Source organism: Melospiza georgiana, chromosome 1 (assembly GCF_028018845.1).
Source record: "Melospiza georgiana isolate bMelGeo1 chromosome 1, bMelGeo1.pri, whole genome shotgun sequence".
NCBI classification, from domain to species: domain Eukaryota; kingdom Metazoa; phylum Chordata; class Aves; order Passeriformes; family Passerellidae; genus Melospiza; species Melospiza georgiana.
In genome coordinates this window covers 23,563,917-23,580,892 of record NC_080430.1, presented here as the reverse complement: position 1 = coordinate 23,580,892, position 16,976 = coordinate 23,563,917, and the positions used below count along the sequence as shown (strand labels likewise).

The 16,976-nt window shown below is 45.4% G+C and overlaps 2 protein-coding genes across 2 annotated transcripts in view; both read right to left on the bottom strand.

Annotated features, from left to right (window-relative positions):
* Positions 1-1,778: 1,778 nt before the first annotated feature.
* On the bottom strand, positions 1,779-5,374 carry FZD1 (frizzled class receptor 1). Its single transcript, XM_058021575.1, has one exon. It carries the CDS (start codon positions 5,372-5,374, stop codon positions 3,623-3,625), a length of 1,752 nt encoding a protein of 583 aa, XP_057877558.1. The 3' UTR covers positions 1,779-3,622.
* A 1,469-nt stretch (positions 5,375-6,843) lies between these two features.
* CDK14 (cyclin dependent kinase 14) overlaps positions 6,844-16,976 on the bottom strand; it is a 351,806-nt gene continuing 341,673 nt past the window's right edge. The window contains exon 15 of the mRNA XM_058021900.1: positions 6,844-9,118. The gene's annotated coding sequence lies outside the window, so the exon portion shown is untranslated. The remainder of the gene's footprint in view (positions 9,119-16,976) is intronic.

The following is a 16,976-nucleotide window of genomic DNA, read 5'->3' as shown; positions in this document are numbered from 1 at the left end:
TTTCTACTTACTGTATATTGATACTTTCTCTGGTTACCATGGCACATCAATCACCCAGACTATGTTGTAAAAACTGCCATCTAAAACCCCTGGAGCAATGGATAGATTTCCTTTTAACAGTAAACCATTACTGAGGCCCCATTCAAAAGACATTTTTGAATCTTACTAATAAAGCATCTGAAATACCATTATGTGTTGAGAAATCAAACATAAAAAGGTGGATGAGCCACACAGACAGTGCCACAGCATTCAGTGATGACTGCAACCTTTGCCAATTACTGCCCTGTGAAGGGTCACAGAAATTGCAACAAAATTTTTATAGCAAACCAAATAGCAAACAAAAAAGCAGGGGGTGCTCTTTCAACAAATCTATGAACATATTGCACTCTCTAGTATATTTATTAAAATAACCAAGATTGAACATGGAGCTTTAGTTCTGAAAAAAACCCCAAAAACCCAGAGAACTGAAGGGGATCCATATCTGCTGCAAATCATGAACTGTAAATACTGACGTTTTACTTCTTGTAGAAAAAAAATCCATTATTCATTTCTGAGAAGTGTTTTTAAAAATTGGTCTTCCTACCTTTACCGTAATTGCAACATCTCTGTTACAAATAAATGTGTTCTCCCACCCATAAATAGATAACATACATTGTTGCAAGAAAACAAGATTAGCCAAAAGGGCTGCAATGTAATTATACACTGACCAAAAAGAATTCCATTGCAATGAAAGTGAATGGCTTGTACTTCAGTTCATTAGCAGAGTGCTGATCAGCACAATTTTAAATGCCAAAATAGCCCCCAAAAAAGGAAAAAAAAAAACCCCAAAACTTGAAGAGGAAAAAAAATTGAGATAAATGTCCAAATATCTGAGAAAGCAGGAATTATGTTTGTGTAGAACAAATTTTAAAATAATGAGAAAACCCTGCCCCCTTGTCTCACCTTAGAGAAATTCTGTTAAGCTTCCCTTACTTCTTTATAGCTGTTTATGCATCACGATTTGAATAAAGTAAACAAGCCAAAAATAATTTGTATCTGTCTCCAGATCTACAGAGAGAAATGCTTTACTAGCTTATAACACTAAAAATCAAAAATCAAGTTGGATAATTAACCAGTATAACCCTAATAAACCCACACTTACCGAATGGCACTTCAAACAGTGAGTTACAGAAAAAAGAGAAAAAAAATTATATTGCTTTGAAAGGTTCAAGAATGTGTGTACTTTCCATAAAGCTGAAATGCTTCCACGAACATTTAACTCTGGATTAACCAAACAGTCAAAATTCAGGAAATAAATCTATTTTACTAATTAAAACATTCTGACAATATTGCAACATAATTAGTGTTATTTTAAGCACTGAGGGTTTTTTTTTAATTTTAATAAAAAGGAAAATGAGAAGAAAGGCTAAGTTGTGAGAACTCTTTTCTGCAACCAAAAAAATAAAAGAAAAAAAACCACAAACCCCCACCAAACTCACCAAAAAATAACTGGTGAGCTTCTTTCTTCTCCTGCCATATAGCAGATCTCTTCTTGGATTTCACACCACTGACCATACCCTGTCAGAGATCTTGAACAGTTTACATTACTTCTTTTGAAGGATTAATCTAGACTGGCCCAGAGATAAAAACCAAAATGCACAATGAATTCCTACACTGAATTCCAGCTTGTTACTGTGAACTCAACATAAGAAAAGAAAAAAGGAATCCCACACATCTTGTAGTATATACACTGCTCTCACACAGCAGGAGTTAGAGGAATACGTAAAGGGACAAGCTACTTTTGTACAAAACCTCAATTTATTTCAGAGAAATTAAAAATATGGTATTTAATATATATAAATTTCTATTCCTCTATAAATATAGATGATCTTGTGATAATGAACAGAAATAAATGCATACCAAATTAAAATAATTTTGCATTTCAGGGTATGGTAGCCATAGATAATGTTTATGAACCTAAATACAGGCATTTGTAATATAAAGAAAAGTTTAAAACAATACAATCAGGAGAGAAGCATTCTGCTGTTTTTCATACAGAGGTCTACATATTCAAATGCATCTGTTGAAAGTTACAATTTCGTCTTTTAACTTTTTTAACGTATTAGAAGCACAATCCCACACACCCAGGAGCATACAAGGTAGCTGATATACTGCACACATGGTATTTTATCCTTGCAGTATGCAATGTTATTTCTGTACCGAAAAAAGAGGGGAAAGAGACAGCAGAGGCTCTTTCAGGTCTCACATCTCACCAGAACGCTTAAGCATTCTGCTTTACTGTTTTCCTTTCCATTGTTTTTACTACTGGCAAAAATCATCACACCCTCATAATGTGTAATGATTTAAATCTCAACGAATTAAAATTCAGAGCAACGGCAATGGCTCCAATGCTTCCCATATGAAGAGCCGGTGTATGAATATAACTAGGGGGCAGGGAGGAAACAAACAAAAGCCCCAAAGTGAATGCTGCGTTTTATTCCGATGAGGCTCTTTTCACGGAGCCCGTATTTCCTGATCCTGCTGACCCCAGCCGGCACAGCCCGGCGGGGAGGGCCCGGGCCGGGCGGCGGTGGGAGCACCCGCGGGGCGCCCCCGCACTGGAAAGCGGGCTTGGAAAAAAGCCCCAGCAGGAGGGAACGTCGGCGTACCTCTGCCGCCATCCACCTCCTGAGCCCTCGGAGGTGCTACAGGTGCAGGCGGTGTGAACGAACCGCAGCCCGTACACCGAACGGGCCAGCCGCTCCCGAGCCGGCACCCCGCGAGGGGCTCTCCCCGCTCGCAGCGCCCCGAGCCCCGGCACGGCTGCTCCCTGTACCCCCAGAGAGGCCCCGGGGCGCAGCGCCGTCCCTGCGCCGTGCTCGGGCACTTCTCCGTGCTCCCCGTACGGGACCGGGCGGGGTCGGTGCTCCCCAGACGGGGCCGGGGCCGCGGGGGAAGCGGCGCTCCTCCCTCCCCATCCCCATCCCCACCTCCGCGCTACCGCGGGCGGGCCGGGACCGGGACCGGGACCGGGACCCAGCCCGGGTCAGGAGGCGCCCCCGGCCCCAGCCCCGCTCCGGGCCCTCCTGCTCATGCAGCTGAAATTCCAAGCAAAGCCATTACAAAACCTGTGGGGGGGGAGAAGAAGGGGATTTGTTTTCGATTCTTTTACCGGCAGCTTTACCCATCCTTCCCTACGAAATAAAAATCCAAAGCCTTTTTTTCCTTTAAATTAAAAAAAAAAAAAAAAAGTGTGGGGGGGGGGGGTGGGGGAGGTGATAAGCGAGGAAGTAAAATCCGCAAACGGGTTAGAAGTGTCCTAAATAATTAAAAAAAAAAGTGAGTTTTTTTTGTAATTTAAATACAAATATACTTACAAAATCTTACAGAGGCTATTTACATCCCTCTCCCCCAACCTGACAGTGCGTTCAGCTCCTACAGGAGACAGCCCGAGCAGCACGGGGCGGGCAGAGCCCGGAGATCCCAGCACTGGGGTCCCCCTAGCTCGTCCTCCGCTCCCCGCCGCCTGCGGAAGCCACTCGCAGTCCCAAAAGTTTGCCCAGGCTGGATAAGGAGCTGCTTCCCGAGGCAGAGCCTCAGTCCTCCGCCTGCCCGCATCTCCCTAGCCTGGCAAGCAGAGGTCTCAGACCGTGGTCTCGCCCTGCTTGCTGTTGGTGAGCCTGGTGTAAAACTTCCTCCAGGAGTTCAGGGTTTTCCCAGACCAGATCCAGAAGCCCGAGGTGATGCCCACGATTAAGGTCATGAGATACTTGATCATGAAGACAGTGAAGTCGGGGCTCATGGGCGGGTGATGGCCGCTGTGGTTGTTGGGGCAGGGAATGGCATAACTCTTACAGCTCTGCGTGACCCAGCTCCTCTCCCACTGTTCCCTAAAAGCTTGCTCGTAAAAATAGCAGGCAATGACGATGGTGGCTGGCACCGTGTAGAGGACGCTGAAGATGCCTATCCTCACCATGAGCTTCTCCAGCTTTTCTGTCTTGGTGCCGTCATGCTTCATGATGGTCCGGATCCTGAAGAGGGACACAAAGCCAGCCAGCAGGAAAGAGGTACCGATGAACAGGTAGACGAACAAGGGGGCCAGCACGAAGCCCCTCAGGGCATCCACGTTGTTGATGCCCACAAAGCAGACGCCGCTGAGGACGTCGCCATCCACTTGTCCCAGGGCAAGGATGGTGATGGTCTTGATGGCCGGCACGGCCCAGGCGGCCAGATGAAAGTACTGGGAGTTGGCCTCAATGGCCTCATGGCCCCACTTCATGCCAGCAGCAAGGAACCAGGTAAGGGAGAGAATGACCCACCAGATGGAGCTGGCCATGCCAAAGAAGTACAGCATCATGAAGAGGATGGTGCAGCCCTCCCGCTTCGTGCCCTGCGCCACGGTGCGGGAGCCGTCCTCGGCAAAGCGCTCGTTGCAGACCACCCTCTCCTCCAGGAGGAAGCCGGCGATGTAGGCCACGGCCACCGCCGTGTAGCAGCCCGAGAGGAAGATGATGGGCCGCTCGGGGTAGCTGAATCGCTTCATGTCCACCAAGTAGGTGAGGACGGTGAAGAGGGTAGAGGCACAGCAGAGCACGGACCAGATGCCGATCCAGGTGCGGGAGAAGCGCAGCTCCTCGGGCCCGAAGTACATGAGCCCGTAGAGGCGGCCGGGCTCGCAGGGCGCCCCGCAGTCCTTCTCTCCCAGGAAGCGGTAGTTGAGGTACGAGGGCACCTTCAGCGCCCGCGGGCAGGTGAAGCGCCCGCGGGGCTCGCCGGGCCCCGGGCCCCCGGCGCCGCCGCCCCCGCGGTGCGGGTTGCTGGTCCAGCTCTCGGGGCGCAGGGCGGGCGTGGGGGTGCCGCGCTCGGAGGCGTTCTGCCCCACGCAGAGCTCGCCAGCCCCGTGCACCGGGAACTTTTCGCAGCGCAGCGTGTCGGGCCACTGGAAGCCGAACTTGTTCATGAGGGCCTCGCAGCCCTGGCGGGCCCGCTCGCAGAGGGAGCGGCAGGGCGGCAGGGCCTGCTCCAGCACGGTGCACACCGGCGCGTACATGGAGCACAGGAAGAACTTGAGCTCGGCCGAGCACTGCACCTTCACCAGCGGGTAGAACTGGTGCACCTCCAGCCCCGCGTCCTCCTGGTTGGTGTGGCCCAGCAGGTTGGGCATGATGGTCTGGTTGTAGGCGATGTCAGTGCAGAGAGGGATGGAGATGGGCTGGCAGTAGCCGTGGTCAGGGATGGAGATGCCCCGCTCGCCGTTGTACTGCGACGCCGGCAGCTGCCCCCCGGCCGGGAGCGCCGCCGCCCACAGCAGCACCAGCAGCAGCGGCAGCCGCGGGCACCGGCCGCTGCCAACTTCCCCGCCGCCGCTCACCGCCGGCCCGCGCCGCTCGGCCATGCTCAGTCGGTGCCGCCTGCCCTGCCGGGCTCCCGCCGCCCCGCCGCCGCCGCCGCCGCCGCTGCTCCTCTCGGCCCGAACTTGCGACTCATGAAGGGAGCGGCGGGCAGGGACGGGGCAGCCCCGGCCGCCACTCACGCGGCCGCGGAGCGCAGCGCGCAGCTCTGCCCGCACCGGCGGCAGCGTCCTCCGCGCCTCCGACTAGGGCCGCCGCCGCCGCCTCCGCCGCCGCCGCCTGACCATTTGTGCCGGCCCCTCGAGCCCGCGCCCCTCGCCTCGCCGCGCCGAGCTCCCTCCGACCGGTTTCCAGGCGCCCCGCAGTCTGCTTCACCGGAGGGAGGAGCCTTGAAACCGACGCCGAACTTTCCTGCGTAAGGGACCGTCTCCCAACGCCTCAGCCGGGGGCGGGCGCAGGCGGGCCCGGGGCTGCCCCGCGCCGCGCACAAAGGCGGCGGGGGCGGCGCTGGGGAAGGGGCCCCGCCGCGGGGCGGTGATCGAGGGGACGGGGCTGTGCCGCTCGGTCGGCAGCGCGCCGGCCCCGCTGTCCCGGGGCTGGTTTTGGATTCCCCGCTGATGACGATTGTTGGAGCTGCTGAGCGGCGCACCCGGACTGGGCCGGAGCCCGTCACCCCCGGTGCCCCCCGGCGTGCAAGCGGCCGGGCTAATCCCGGCCGGGGAATCGATGTTTGGCACACAGCAAAGGGCAGGATTGCAGCAGGGATCCGCGGCAGTGCCGGGACTCTGCTGCGGGGAGCAGCGCGGTGGGGGTGTCCCTGCAGCTCTGAAAGGTGGGAGACACGCTGCGGTCACCGGAGGCGCGGGCAGGAGCCGCAGCTCCGTCCCTGAAGGCACAGACCGCGATGTCGCACATGGCACACACGGCGACGCTGGAGTGGCTAAAACTCGGCTCTCCCCAGAGACACAAAGTAACTCGCTAGCGAGCTATTGCCAGTGTGTTATCTGCGCCTTCCTCGCAGCGCGTCCGCAGCAGCAGCCCGACACACGAAAATAATCCCAATAGGGCTTTCCCATTTCCCTTCCTCCCTCTGCATAGTGGGCAACTATTCCAGTGTGACTGAAGTCGAATGCAGTGTGACTTGCAATACCTCCCGTCAGGGTTTTTGGAAAATTCTTGCTGTATTCTTTGGGAGGGGGTGAATGGGCATACAGTGACCGCCAGCAGTAGCCATTTTTATATGCCTGAAGCCCCATTGCACAAACAGAATGGAGGTCCTGTTGGCTCTCCCGAAATGCATCGCCCAGAAAAACGATGAAGGCTGAATAGGGGATTTACGGTACTCATTGGAACTGAATAAGAATAATAAAGTGTACTCCTGGAGAGAGGAACCCTGCCCTGTTCTCCAGACATTCAGTAATTAGGGCTCTCTGTCGTGTGTGCAAATGTTTTCATGTTTGTCTGAAGGTTCACTCTACCATTCGGAGCTGAACCAGGCATGGAACTTCTCTCACCAGCTGTCTTCCTTCTCTGCAGCATGCTCCCACCCTTTCCCCCTTACATGCTAATTGAACTCCAAAAATCCATTAGTAGTAAGACAGCTCCAGCATTTATTTCTAGCTGTCAGAGGTGGCAAGGGTTAATAAAAGACATCCGTATTTCTTGGATAGCTACAGATAAAATTTGGACCGTGCTATTTAGGCCACTTTCTTTCTCCCAGCAGAGCTGTCCCACATTCAAACTAATTAATAGCAAAATCTGTGCTGTGTAACGACTGCAGGAGTGGGATCATGTTTAGAAATTGCACATCCTTAAAAATGTTGATTGCTGATGTCCTTGTTTACTGAGGTTCATTGAGTTCTGTCAAGAACTCTCTTTTCAGAGGACCATAGTTCAAAAATTATATGCACAAATACCTTTTTCCATCTTCTGCTGAACAGTTTGATTCCTTAAATGTTGTATTTATAGTTTGAAGCTAAAAATTTTTCAGATCTACATCAGTAATTAAAATTATTTGCTTCTTTATAGCACAAAACCTATTTATATTCAGCCCTAAATAGCAGTATTGTTTTTCTGTTCATCCTAAAAAGACTGAACACTGGATCTTGAGATCAGAATAAGTATTATCCATGCTCTTTCTCATAGACACATTCACAATGAGTGTGAATTTCTGACTGGTCTTGGGAAGCCTCCTTGGCTTTCTGCCTGTCCTCTTTAGACCTGGGGACACATCACACAGTCCAGCAGAGGTAATTAAGATGCCCAAGTGCATCATTAATTGATTTAAATTCTACCTACTGGGGTCTGCATTTGAAATATTAAGGAAACATTTCTCAAACCAAAAAACACCATCTTTAACAACCTAGAAGATTGTTCTAGGAGAAAGACCGGTGTATACAGACAAGGTTTGTACATATACATAATTCATTTCTTCAGAACAACTAGTACAGAAGGAAAACTAGACACGTTTTTGGATTAACAAGCTATTTTTTTTGTTGTTTTTTTGGTTCTGAAGCAGTAACTATCTAAATGCAGTAATTAGCTAAAAGCTAAACACAGCTTGAGAAAGACTACTTTAAGTTCAGATGTATCAATGAGACCAGAAAAAAAAAGTGGAAATGGGGTGGAGGTGGTATTGTGGGAAGAAGAACAAGGGTCGAGAGCTGGTAAGTTCAGAAGAGTTTCTAGGACTTGCTCATTTTAACTGTAGTGATTTTTCACATAACAGAAGAAAATCCTGTGTGGAAAGAATCTTCCCAGAAGCACTTGTCCTACATTTCAAACACCCCAAACCACAAAACTCATCATTAAAGCATAATCCTTTGTGGCCCAAAACACCAGATCAGTTTAAACCGTGCCTGAGCAAGAAGTGCAAGATGTGTTTTGATGCCCATGCACTACTACAGCAGTGAACACCCCCTGCCATCAAATCACCAGCACACCCTGGTCTTACATTGATGTTCCAGGGCTGTACTTCATCCAGTGCACAGCTGCATTCCTTGTAGTTCTGCTGCTGAAAACGACCAGCATGAACTACTGGAGGCCATCTCCATACACCAAACAAACCACTGTGCTGTTTGTGAGGGAGTCTTTCTCACAAAACAGATATTCTCCCACTCCTTTCAGACCTGATCCCTAGGGGAAACTACAGAACTTGGCTCACAGAAGTGCACATAGGTTTCCTAACTCTGCCCAAAACATTGGACTCAGTAGAGATGTTGGTCTGACAGTACATTATCATTATCACTTCAACTTATAGCACTGCCCCCTCCCACTTACCCTCTCCAAACACACTGTAAGGTAATTGTCTCTTGTTTCTGCTAAGCTAAAAAATGCTATTTTTCCCATCATTAACATCATCAATATCCTCTCTATTCTAAAGCTACCATCTTCTTCCTTTCAGAGCTGGCTTAATTAATAAATATCTTAGGAAATGGTAAGCAATTGCTCTTAACTGAAAGGTGATTTTAACCCACAGAAAAGTGTGACCAAAAGTCTGTCTTACTTTCCCACGTATATGTCTTGGCCTACACAAAATATGTAACTTCTTCATGCAAGCCCAGTACTGCATATCATATCCACAGGAAATCATTCCTGTGTGTCTCCCTTGTTCTTTTAATGATTCATTAGGTGTCCATCATGGGTGACAGTTGGAGAGAGGAGATTGGACTGGATGCCACCTTTGCTCGGGTCAATGTGACAGTAATCATGTTCTCATGAAGACACACCGTGTATTTTTTAAAGCACAGGCACTCTTCCCCCTTGCCACGGAAAGATAATCTTCCATTCTAAAAGAAACAAAAATTTGGGCATTAAATAATAATAAAGAGGAATTTCAGCTTTTACTTCAAAACAATATGCAGATGTTACTAGGTATGGTAGCCATTAGGGGAACTTAGGGCTCTGGTAGGTAGGCAGAGATTTGGCCTCTTACATTCTTTATGTACCAATACTATCCTTAGAGTGCTGGTTTGTGCTTGCTGTACATGTTATGGGAGTTGGGGGATGGTCTGGAAAAACAAAAGTCATTATGTAAATCTTTAATTTTGTAAAGAAACAAAGCAAAAAGTCATCACAGGATTTTCTTGTTTTCCTCTGTGTGACTGGCAGAAATAGGATAGAGTGAATGCTTCCATTCCACAGCACTTAAGGAAAACTTGTTTCCCTAGAGGAAATTATTCAGCTTTATCTCACAGACCTATGTTACATACAGAGAATCCAAATATAAGCACAAATGTACATGTAGGAAGGCTAATGAATACCCAAATGAATGAAATGTAAACCAAGATAATAACATAAATTATGTTTGTCCACCAAATTAAAGCAAAAGTTATGTTTAAATAATTAGGTTTTCAGTTGAGTTAAGGTTTCATTATTTAGATGTCATATAAAGGGTTAAAAGTAAGATTGTTATAATTCAGTGGGATAAATTAAAAGTTGATTTTTGCCTCGTGGTAAGCATGAATCTTGGCTGATAAGAACACTTAATATTTTTTGTGTGCAAAGCAATCAGTTCTGTATGGAAAGAAAGGATTTTTGAGATTTGGATAGATAGAGGGATTAAAATCTGTGGTGGGCAGCAATGTGTATACTAAATTAGTGAAGTTTCTTGCGAGTTTCCAAATGAGACAGTATACATTCACATCTCAGGTGGGCCTCATTTCAGCTCTGAGTACTGGCAGTACACATCACATCAAGTCCTCACAATGCACAGACAGGGACACTTGCTGAAAAATCACTGCAAGGATTGTAAAAGCAGTGAAATGAAGGAGAATCAGTACAAAGGTTCTAAATGCAATGAAATGAAGGAGAGATGATTACAGTGTCACACACCCCACATTGTAAGGTGAAATAAGGTACACCCTTACATTGCCATATTAAAACTACTATATATTTTGGATTATAAAATCCCTAATCCAGATATTACATGCTCCTTTAAGTAAGGTGTTCAACCCTAGAAGTTGACATGGAGGTCTACAAACCAAAATTCTGGAGAGAAGGTACCTGGACAAGTCTCCCAAGCAGATTTAACATTTGCATGGTAAGATACTTCTCAGTTTGCAACATGCCAATGTCATAGCCATCTGCCTCAGGACCATGGGCATAGTGCCTCACAGACCTAGTCTTGAGACTAGGATTTTAAATCCTTAAAATTTAAAAGCCTGCCTTCGACATTTCTTGGAACATCTAGAAGACTTTTGGAAGTATGCCTGTGCTGACAAAAATAACAAACACATGCAGCGATTGGCAAAGAAAATCAGTAGGAGCTGGACACAAACCTTAGGGATGGTTCAGTCAGCAGCCAGAACACTTTCTGCAGCAAAGGTTCTCAAGGCTCTGCAGCCAAGTGCCCAGAAAGTCACCTCAGTGCAGAGGCAGTTGTTACTAACAAGCATTTGACAAGAGACCAAGTAATTCTCTGACCATTGGGTGGCCCAGGTCAGCTTACCCTCAAATTCATCCCACTTGCCTCTCTATATGCCTTTTCTTAATTGGCTGTATTAGTTTGTAATTGTCAATTTAGGTTAAAAATTGTACTTTTATTTCTATTTGGGGGTTGTGGGAACAAGAGAAATAGAATTTATTCCTGCTGAGTGATACCTATTGTAACATGAAGGTGCTACCAGCTAGCATGGGTGAGGAATAAAGAGCAATTTTTGGCCAGCATTGGTGTAAGTCAGGCCCCCTTTACAAGGATTTTATGTTTTAAAGAGGCATGAGGAGAAGCGGTATGCACAGTCAAAGCAGACTACAAAGAATCTCTTCCTCCCAGTACCCACAGCATTTTTTCCTTAATGCTGTTTATTCAAGATAGATGGAGTATGTGGAGATTTGATTTGGTTTTCTTTTCTGTTCAGAAGAAATGTAGATGATCCCTTGCAAATTAAAGCCGTATGTTGCCTGCCTTCCCTGACATGTTCTGCGCTGGGGTGAGAGGCGCAGGGGCTGCAGCCCGGCTGCTGCTGCCAGAAGTTTTCCGGAGAACAAGAAAAAGTCACAACTCTTAAAAGGGCAATTGCAGATCACAGCTCATTTTGTTCAGAGAATGCGAACATTTTTACTCTCTTTTTATTTCCCTTTCTTGAGCAAGTTCTTCTACAGTTACATACAGTGCCTGAAAACACAGACTCTCTCTTGTTCTTCAAACGCAGAGAGGCTGATTTAAGGGCCTAAGATGGCAATCCTTACTCCCAGGAGCAGACCTGCTGATTTCACAGATACAAGGGAAAGGAGTAGAGCTTCATAAAGCTGTGATGCAAGGAGAAATTATGTGATGAGCTCTTACTTCTGGCCTCACGCTGCTCTTGCTGCGCTTCAAGTACATTCCTTTTAAAGAAATGACTCCCCATTTCCACTGATGTAAATGAGATTCAGATCATATTTGCTGCATTACTATTTCCAGATACACAAATTGAAAAGGTGTGTGTGTGAGGTGCGGAGATAGAGGGGAGGAAAGTTGTTTTTCTATGTCTTTTAGCTGTGTGCGTATTTTCCATGAATGCTATTTAGAGAGTGAGCAGGATGAGATCAGAGCAGGAGTATTTCCCAGCCTGCATCTGCCTTTTTCAGTGGAATGCAGCTTGGTACACGTTAAAGGACAATCTTGACTTTCCCTTTAAAAGAAATTTTTGGGCTGTTGCTTTTCTTTGTAAAGATAGCTTTAAATATTTAACCAATATTTAACAGAGGCAGAATGCCCAGCAAGACTGAAAGGAATGTGCCCCAAGGATTTGCTTGTAGACCCTTCTCCCCTAAATACATTCTTCATCATACAGGAGGGGTCAGCTCTATTTTGAAAGAAATTGTTTTTGGAAAATTTAGGCTGTTTGTGTGAAAGGGATTATCTTAAGGATGGACAGGAGTAGTTTTCTAGACCTTCCTCCAATTCTGCAGCTGGCTTTTCTAGTTGGCATTTCCCCTACTCTTTTACCCTGGCTGCAGAGAGACTGCTCAACACTGCAGCACTCCAATATCCCATGTGGAACCCAGATAAACCATCCTTAGCCCAATCCCATAGTCTTCAAGGAGGAGAAAAAGGAGCACTTCATAAAAATCTCAAGGTTCACTATAGGGAGTGTTACATTCAGGATGATGTAATTTAATTTTCTATTGTCACATATGCTCAAATATGCAGGCATAAGGTTTAGCCCAACTACAAATTGTCTAAGTCTCTCCTTCCCCAGTATCCCTATCAGAATGTGAACCTATCCCATGACAGTGGGTGCATCTGGACTCTTTGCTTTTGGATCTTGTGGCGTCTCTGTTTTTATGGATGAGTAATAAGATTGTATCATTTTGACTGGATTTGGACTTGTCTATGCAAATCCACACATTTGCCATCTCAGGGATGAAGACTGTAATTCTGTATACTTTCATCCTGTATTGCTGGCATTAAGAAAAGTGTCTGAGGGTTCTCAGCACTGAAGACCATGAGGATAAGCCATGTCACCTCAGTGTCCCAGTCTTCTGTTCCCCTCAGCTGTCCACATGCTGAATACAGAGCCTATAGAAGTTTGCTTCCCTATCTTAAAGTGTCACACTGGCCTGATCCCAGTCATGTCAGGGATGGCTGCTCTCAGCAGCCACAGCCCACTGCAGCTGTATCCCACTGCAGTAAAACCTCAGCCTTGAACCTGCTCAGCAGGAATGAGCCCATATCCAGGAGACGCAGCTACTGCAACATTTGGCTGACTGAATCTCTGACATCCAGAAGATTCTGACATGCTTATGTATTTCTGTATTTTCAGATGAAAACACCTCCTTTTCCCACTTCGACTCTCAGTGTTGGTCACACCATTGCAAACAAGGTTCAGTTATGCCCATCCTTACATATTCTACCTGGAAAGTGAGAGGGACTTCATGGTTATTCTTCAATTTTCGGAGCTCTTTAATTCATGAGGAAGGATATGCATAAAATATGAACCCTAAATAGAAGGCGTTAGGAAGGGATGGAAAGGGGAAAGACAGGATATCTAGCTTCTGGTTCTTGTTGATATCAATTAATGTTGAAATCATTCTTAAATCTCAGGAAGTACTTTGCTGATGGTGATTCTTTTGGACATTGTCTGTTCCTCTGCCATTTATAATAGCTAGGCAGATATAGTCTAGCTATGAGGATAACTATTAATTAGTTAATGTTTCTGTAAAGCCATTGTGGTTTCTATTTCTTTTTTTTTTTTTTTTTTTTTTTTACAGTTGTAGAGCTCCCTCCTTCTTTGAATACATCATGACTTTTTAAAAATGCAGACTGTATTAAATATTTACTTAAAAGTCTTCACTGTGCCTACACTTACATTGTTACAAGTACATTTGTAATTGCAATTCCGAGCTGGAAGTCTGGGTTCTCCTTTTAGAGAAAGGGTTAGGAGCAGCTCATCCTAAACTTTGTCCACACTGTTGCCAGCAAGCAAAAGCATCCACCAAACTGGTTTGGGAGGCACTTTTCCTTCCTTCTCACAAGTAATGTATTTGTGACTTCATAGTGGCAGCCAGCCTGCCATAGAAATTAGGCTGCCATGAAACCACAGCCTTGAACTCACATCTCTGGGATATGTCAGCATTGCTTGAACATTAAAATAATGTGACAGAACCATGTTCCCACATATTGTGTTCCATAGAAGCAAGCTTAAAGATGCTTCAAAACATAGCAAGCCTAATTGTGAGACAATGTAGTGCTCTGAGTACCAAGGACAGGCACTAATTGGTTTTTGCCATGTCTGCTATGCCATTTTTAATACCTTTTTTTGTTTTTTTAAATTCACAATGCATAGCACTAGGGATATGAGACTTAAAGGCTTGTCTTAGTTGGAGAAAAAGAATGCCAATATTAAACTAATCCCTTGTGTAGACACTCTTATTTAAGTTTAAAAGTGCCTTTCATGGCATTAGCAAGTTGATTCCTTGCTGACATAAGCTTAATCAATATGAGGCACTCAGCCTGATATAAATTTATCTCTATTATGGGGTTGCACCAATTTTTCTATGTTGTGCCTTTGAAAAACCATGTAGCTAAATCAGTTGTTCCTTCAAACTGGCAAGTTCTCACTCACTGAAGATTTGCAGTACAACAGTGCAGCCAGCTGAAAAATGGATCACTTCAGTAAAATGAAAAGAACTTTTTGCCTTTGTATGGTGCTACCCATTGCAGCTCTGAAAGCTGCAAATATCAATAAACTTAGAGCACCTTTGCATCTATGTTCTTAATCCCCATTTTCTAAATGCAGGAACTTAAATGCAGAGAAATTAAATGCATTTCCAAGGTCAAAAAAAGAGTATGTGGTAAAGTGGTTTCAGAATGAGACCAATGACTTTGAATATCCCTGGTCCCAGCATCTTTCAGACACCTTACGTGTAAGAAGTACTTGCATCTGTGCTTTCCGGTAATCAGCCCTTTAGAATCAGATTGCCAGGGCTGGATGATGTATCTGAGAATAACTAGTCTGTAATCTCTCATTTGAGTTTTGTAAATAGAAGACTGACTTCTTCTTGAATGAAGATCCCCCCTTGTAATTTTATCACCACCTTACTAAATATTTATTTCTAGTGGTATCCTCCTTTAGCTATAAACATAGACATTCTAATCTCAAATTTTGAGGCAAAACAGATATTCTACCATTTGTTATGGCTACACCAAATGTATTTTTTCAGGTTAAACATTTCAAATCTTATGCTGCAAGCAGAGCTTTTTAAGCTAGGAAAAGAATCACAATGACAGTATTGATAGAATAATATCACCCATTTCTGGAAAAGTTATTGTGGACCAAACAACCACTCTGTCTGCTCTGTGTTAAAACTAGGATATTAGCTTGAAGCCCTGTAAGTGATGGGTCTGGTCACAAACAAAACCACACATTAGCTCTGCTGGAAAAAAATGACAATGTCAGGTCAGATGAGTTTGAATTGACCTCAGATCAGGCAGAGGTTCAGATGGAGCAAGTAAATGCTATGGTATAACTGATTGAAAGGTAACAGCATGTAAAATAGAGCACAGTTGGTGTTTTCACCATGGAGTGCTTGCTCACTCTGTTTTTGAGTGATGGTACTAAAAGTTACTGAAACTTGACACACAGTGAAAATGCTTTTTAAAGCCTGATAAAACCATTTCCATCCTTTGTCATATATCTCAGGTTTACACCCTGAATTCTATGATCTGGAATTCAGTTATACCAGTGATTTGCCAAAAGCAGGGATACTTACAACATGTTAAGCTACGAAGATCATAATTGTGCAATACAAATTGTCTACAATAAATGCAATTAAAAATAGAAGCTTGAGGCAGAAGCACTTTAAAAATATTTGCAGACCTATCAAAAGTCTTTCTGTCCTCCTATTCCCAGAGTACCTGGGCACCTCAGCACCTCAAAATCTCTAATGTGCTCGTTGTAAAAGATAAAAGTACTGCTTTGTCTTTGTTTTGGAGAAGGAAATTTAAGGCAGAGAGAGATTAAAATGACCTGTTCAAAGTCAGGTAAGAAATCTGTGATAGGAAAGGGAATTTAACCTAAAGCTGGCACACACATTCTTTTTTCCTGAGGCCTATTTTTCCTGGAAAGCTTTGGGGGAATCACAGTTGTTTTAAGCTCCCTGAGGGAGGTGGTCCTACACCTTACCCACTCCTGCTGTTTCTCCCACAGAGTCACCTGCAGGGCAGTGGAGAGAAGCAGAGCAATGTGCTGGCCCAGCTGAGGAAAGCTAACCAGCATAGCCCACTGTAGCTCCAGTTGCAGCAATTCCCTTCTCCAGCCCTTGGCATGGCTGCAGGAGTGCTAGTGCCAGCAGAGGAGAGGAGGGAATGGTTCCTGTCAGCAACAGCCCAGCTTTAATGGGCATGGAGAAATCATGAAACTGCAGCTCAGACTGCACCTTCCCAAAGAAAATTTAATCATTAGTTATTCTAACTTGAAATAAAAATCTAGTCATAGCTGGACCAGCTACTGAGGTGGCAAATATGGGGAGAAATCTCTGTTGTTTTGGTCCTTCCAGTACTGCAAAGGGAAATTGAGGGGCTTGGGAGTAGAAAAGACCTTGAGTCACCTTGATGTTGACTCTTTCCCTGAAAAGAGGGGCAGCAGGACTTGAGGCCATCATTTAACACCTCCCCTCTGCTATGTATGTTGACAACAGATTTAACACCACAGTATTAGTCCATTAAGCTATCACCTTAAACTCTCTCATAGCAGCATGCAAATTTCTTAATATCTATTCTCTTACCTGAAAAGCAATCAAGATGAGAAATGAAATTTATATATTTACTTAACTTGATTCATCACCAGTCTCCTCTCCCTGCCTCCCTTTTATGCTCTAACTAACATTTCAGCATGCCATTGTCAATAGTAATTTAAATTAGGCATCAGACCATGCAAGCAGCTCACATGTTATCAGTTAATATGAAGGGAAACTCCAAGGACAGTGGTGCACAGTCTCTACCAGTGTGGGTTGAAGAGCACTGTTTTTGAAGGGGCTGTACCCCTCTGTTGCTGTGAGGAGACAGCTGCCTGCCACTGAAAAACCCTGGACTGGGCATAAGTACTGAAATGAATTAACCAGATAACCTGTGCTACATCTACTATGAGGGGTATCTCCCAGTGCCACTACTCACACAGCAGAGCAGCTCTTCATGGGAGAAGGAACAGCCCTTGGTAGAGA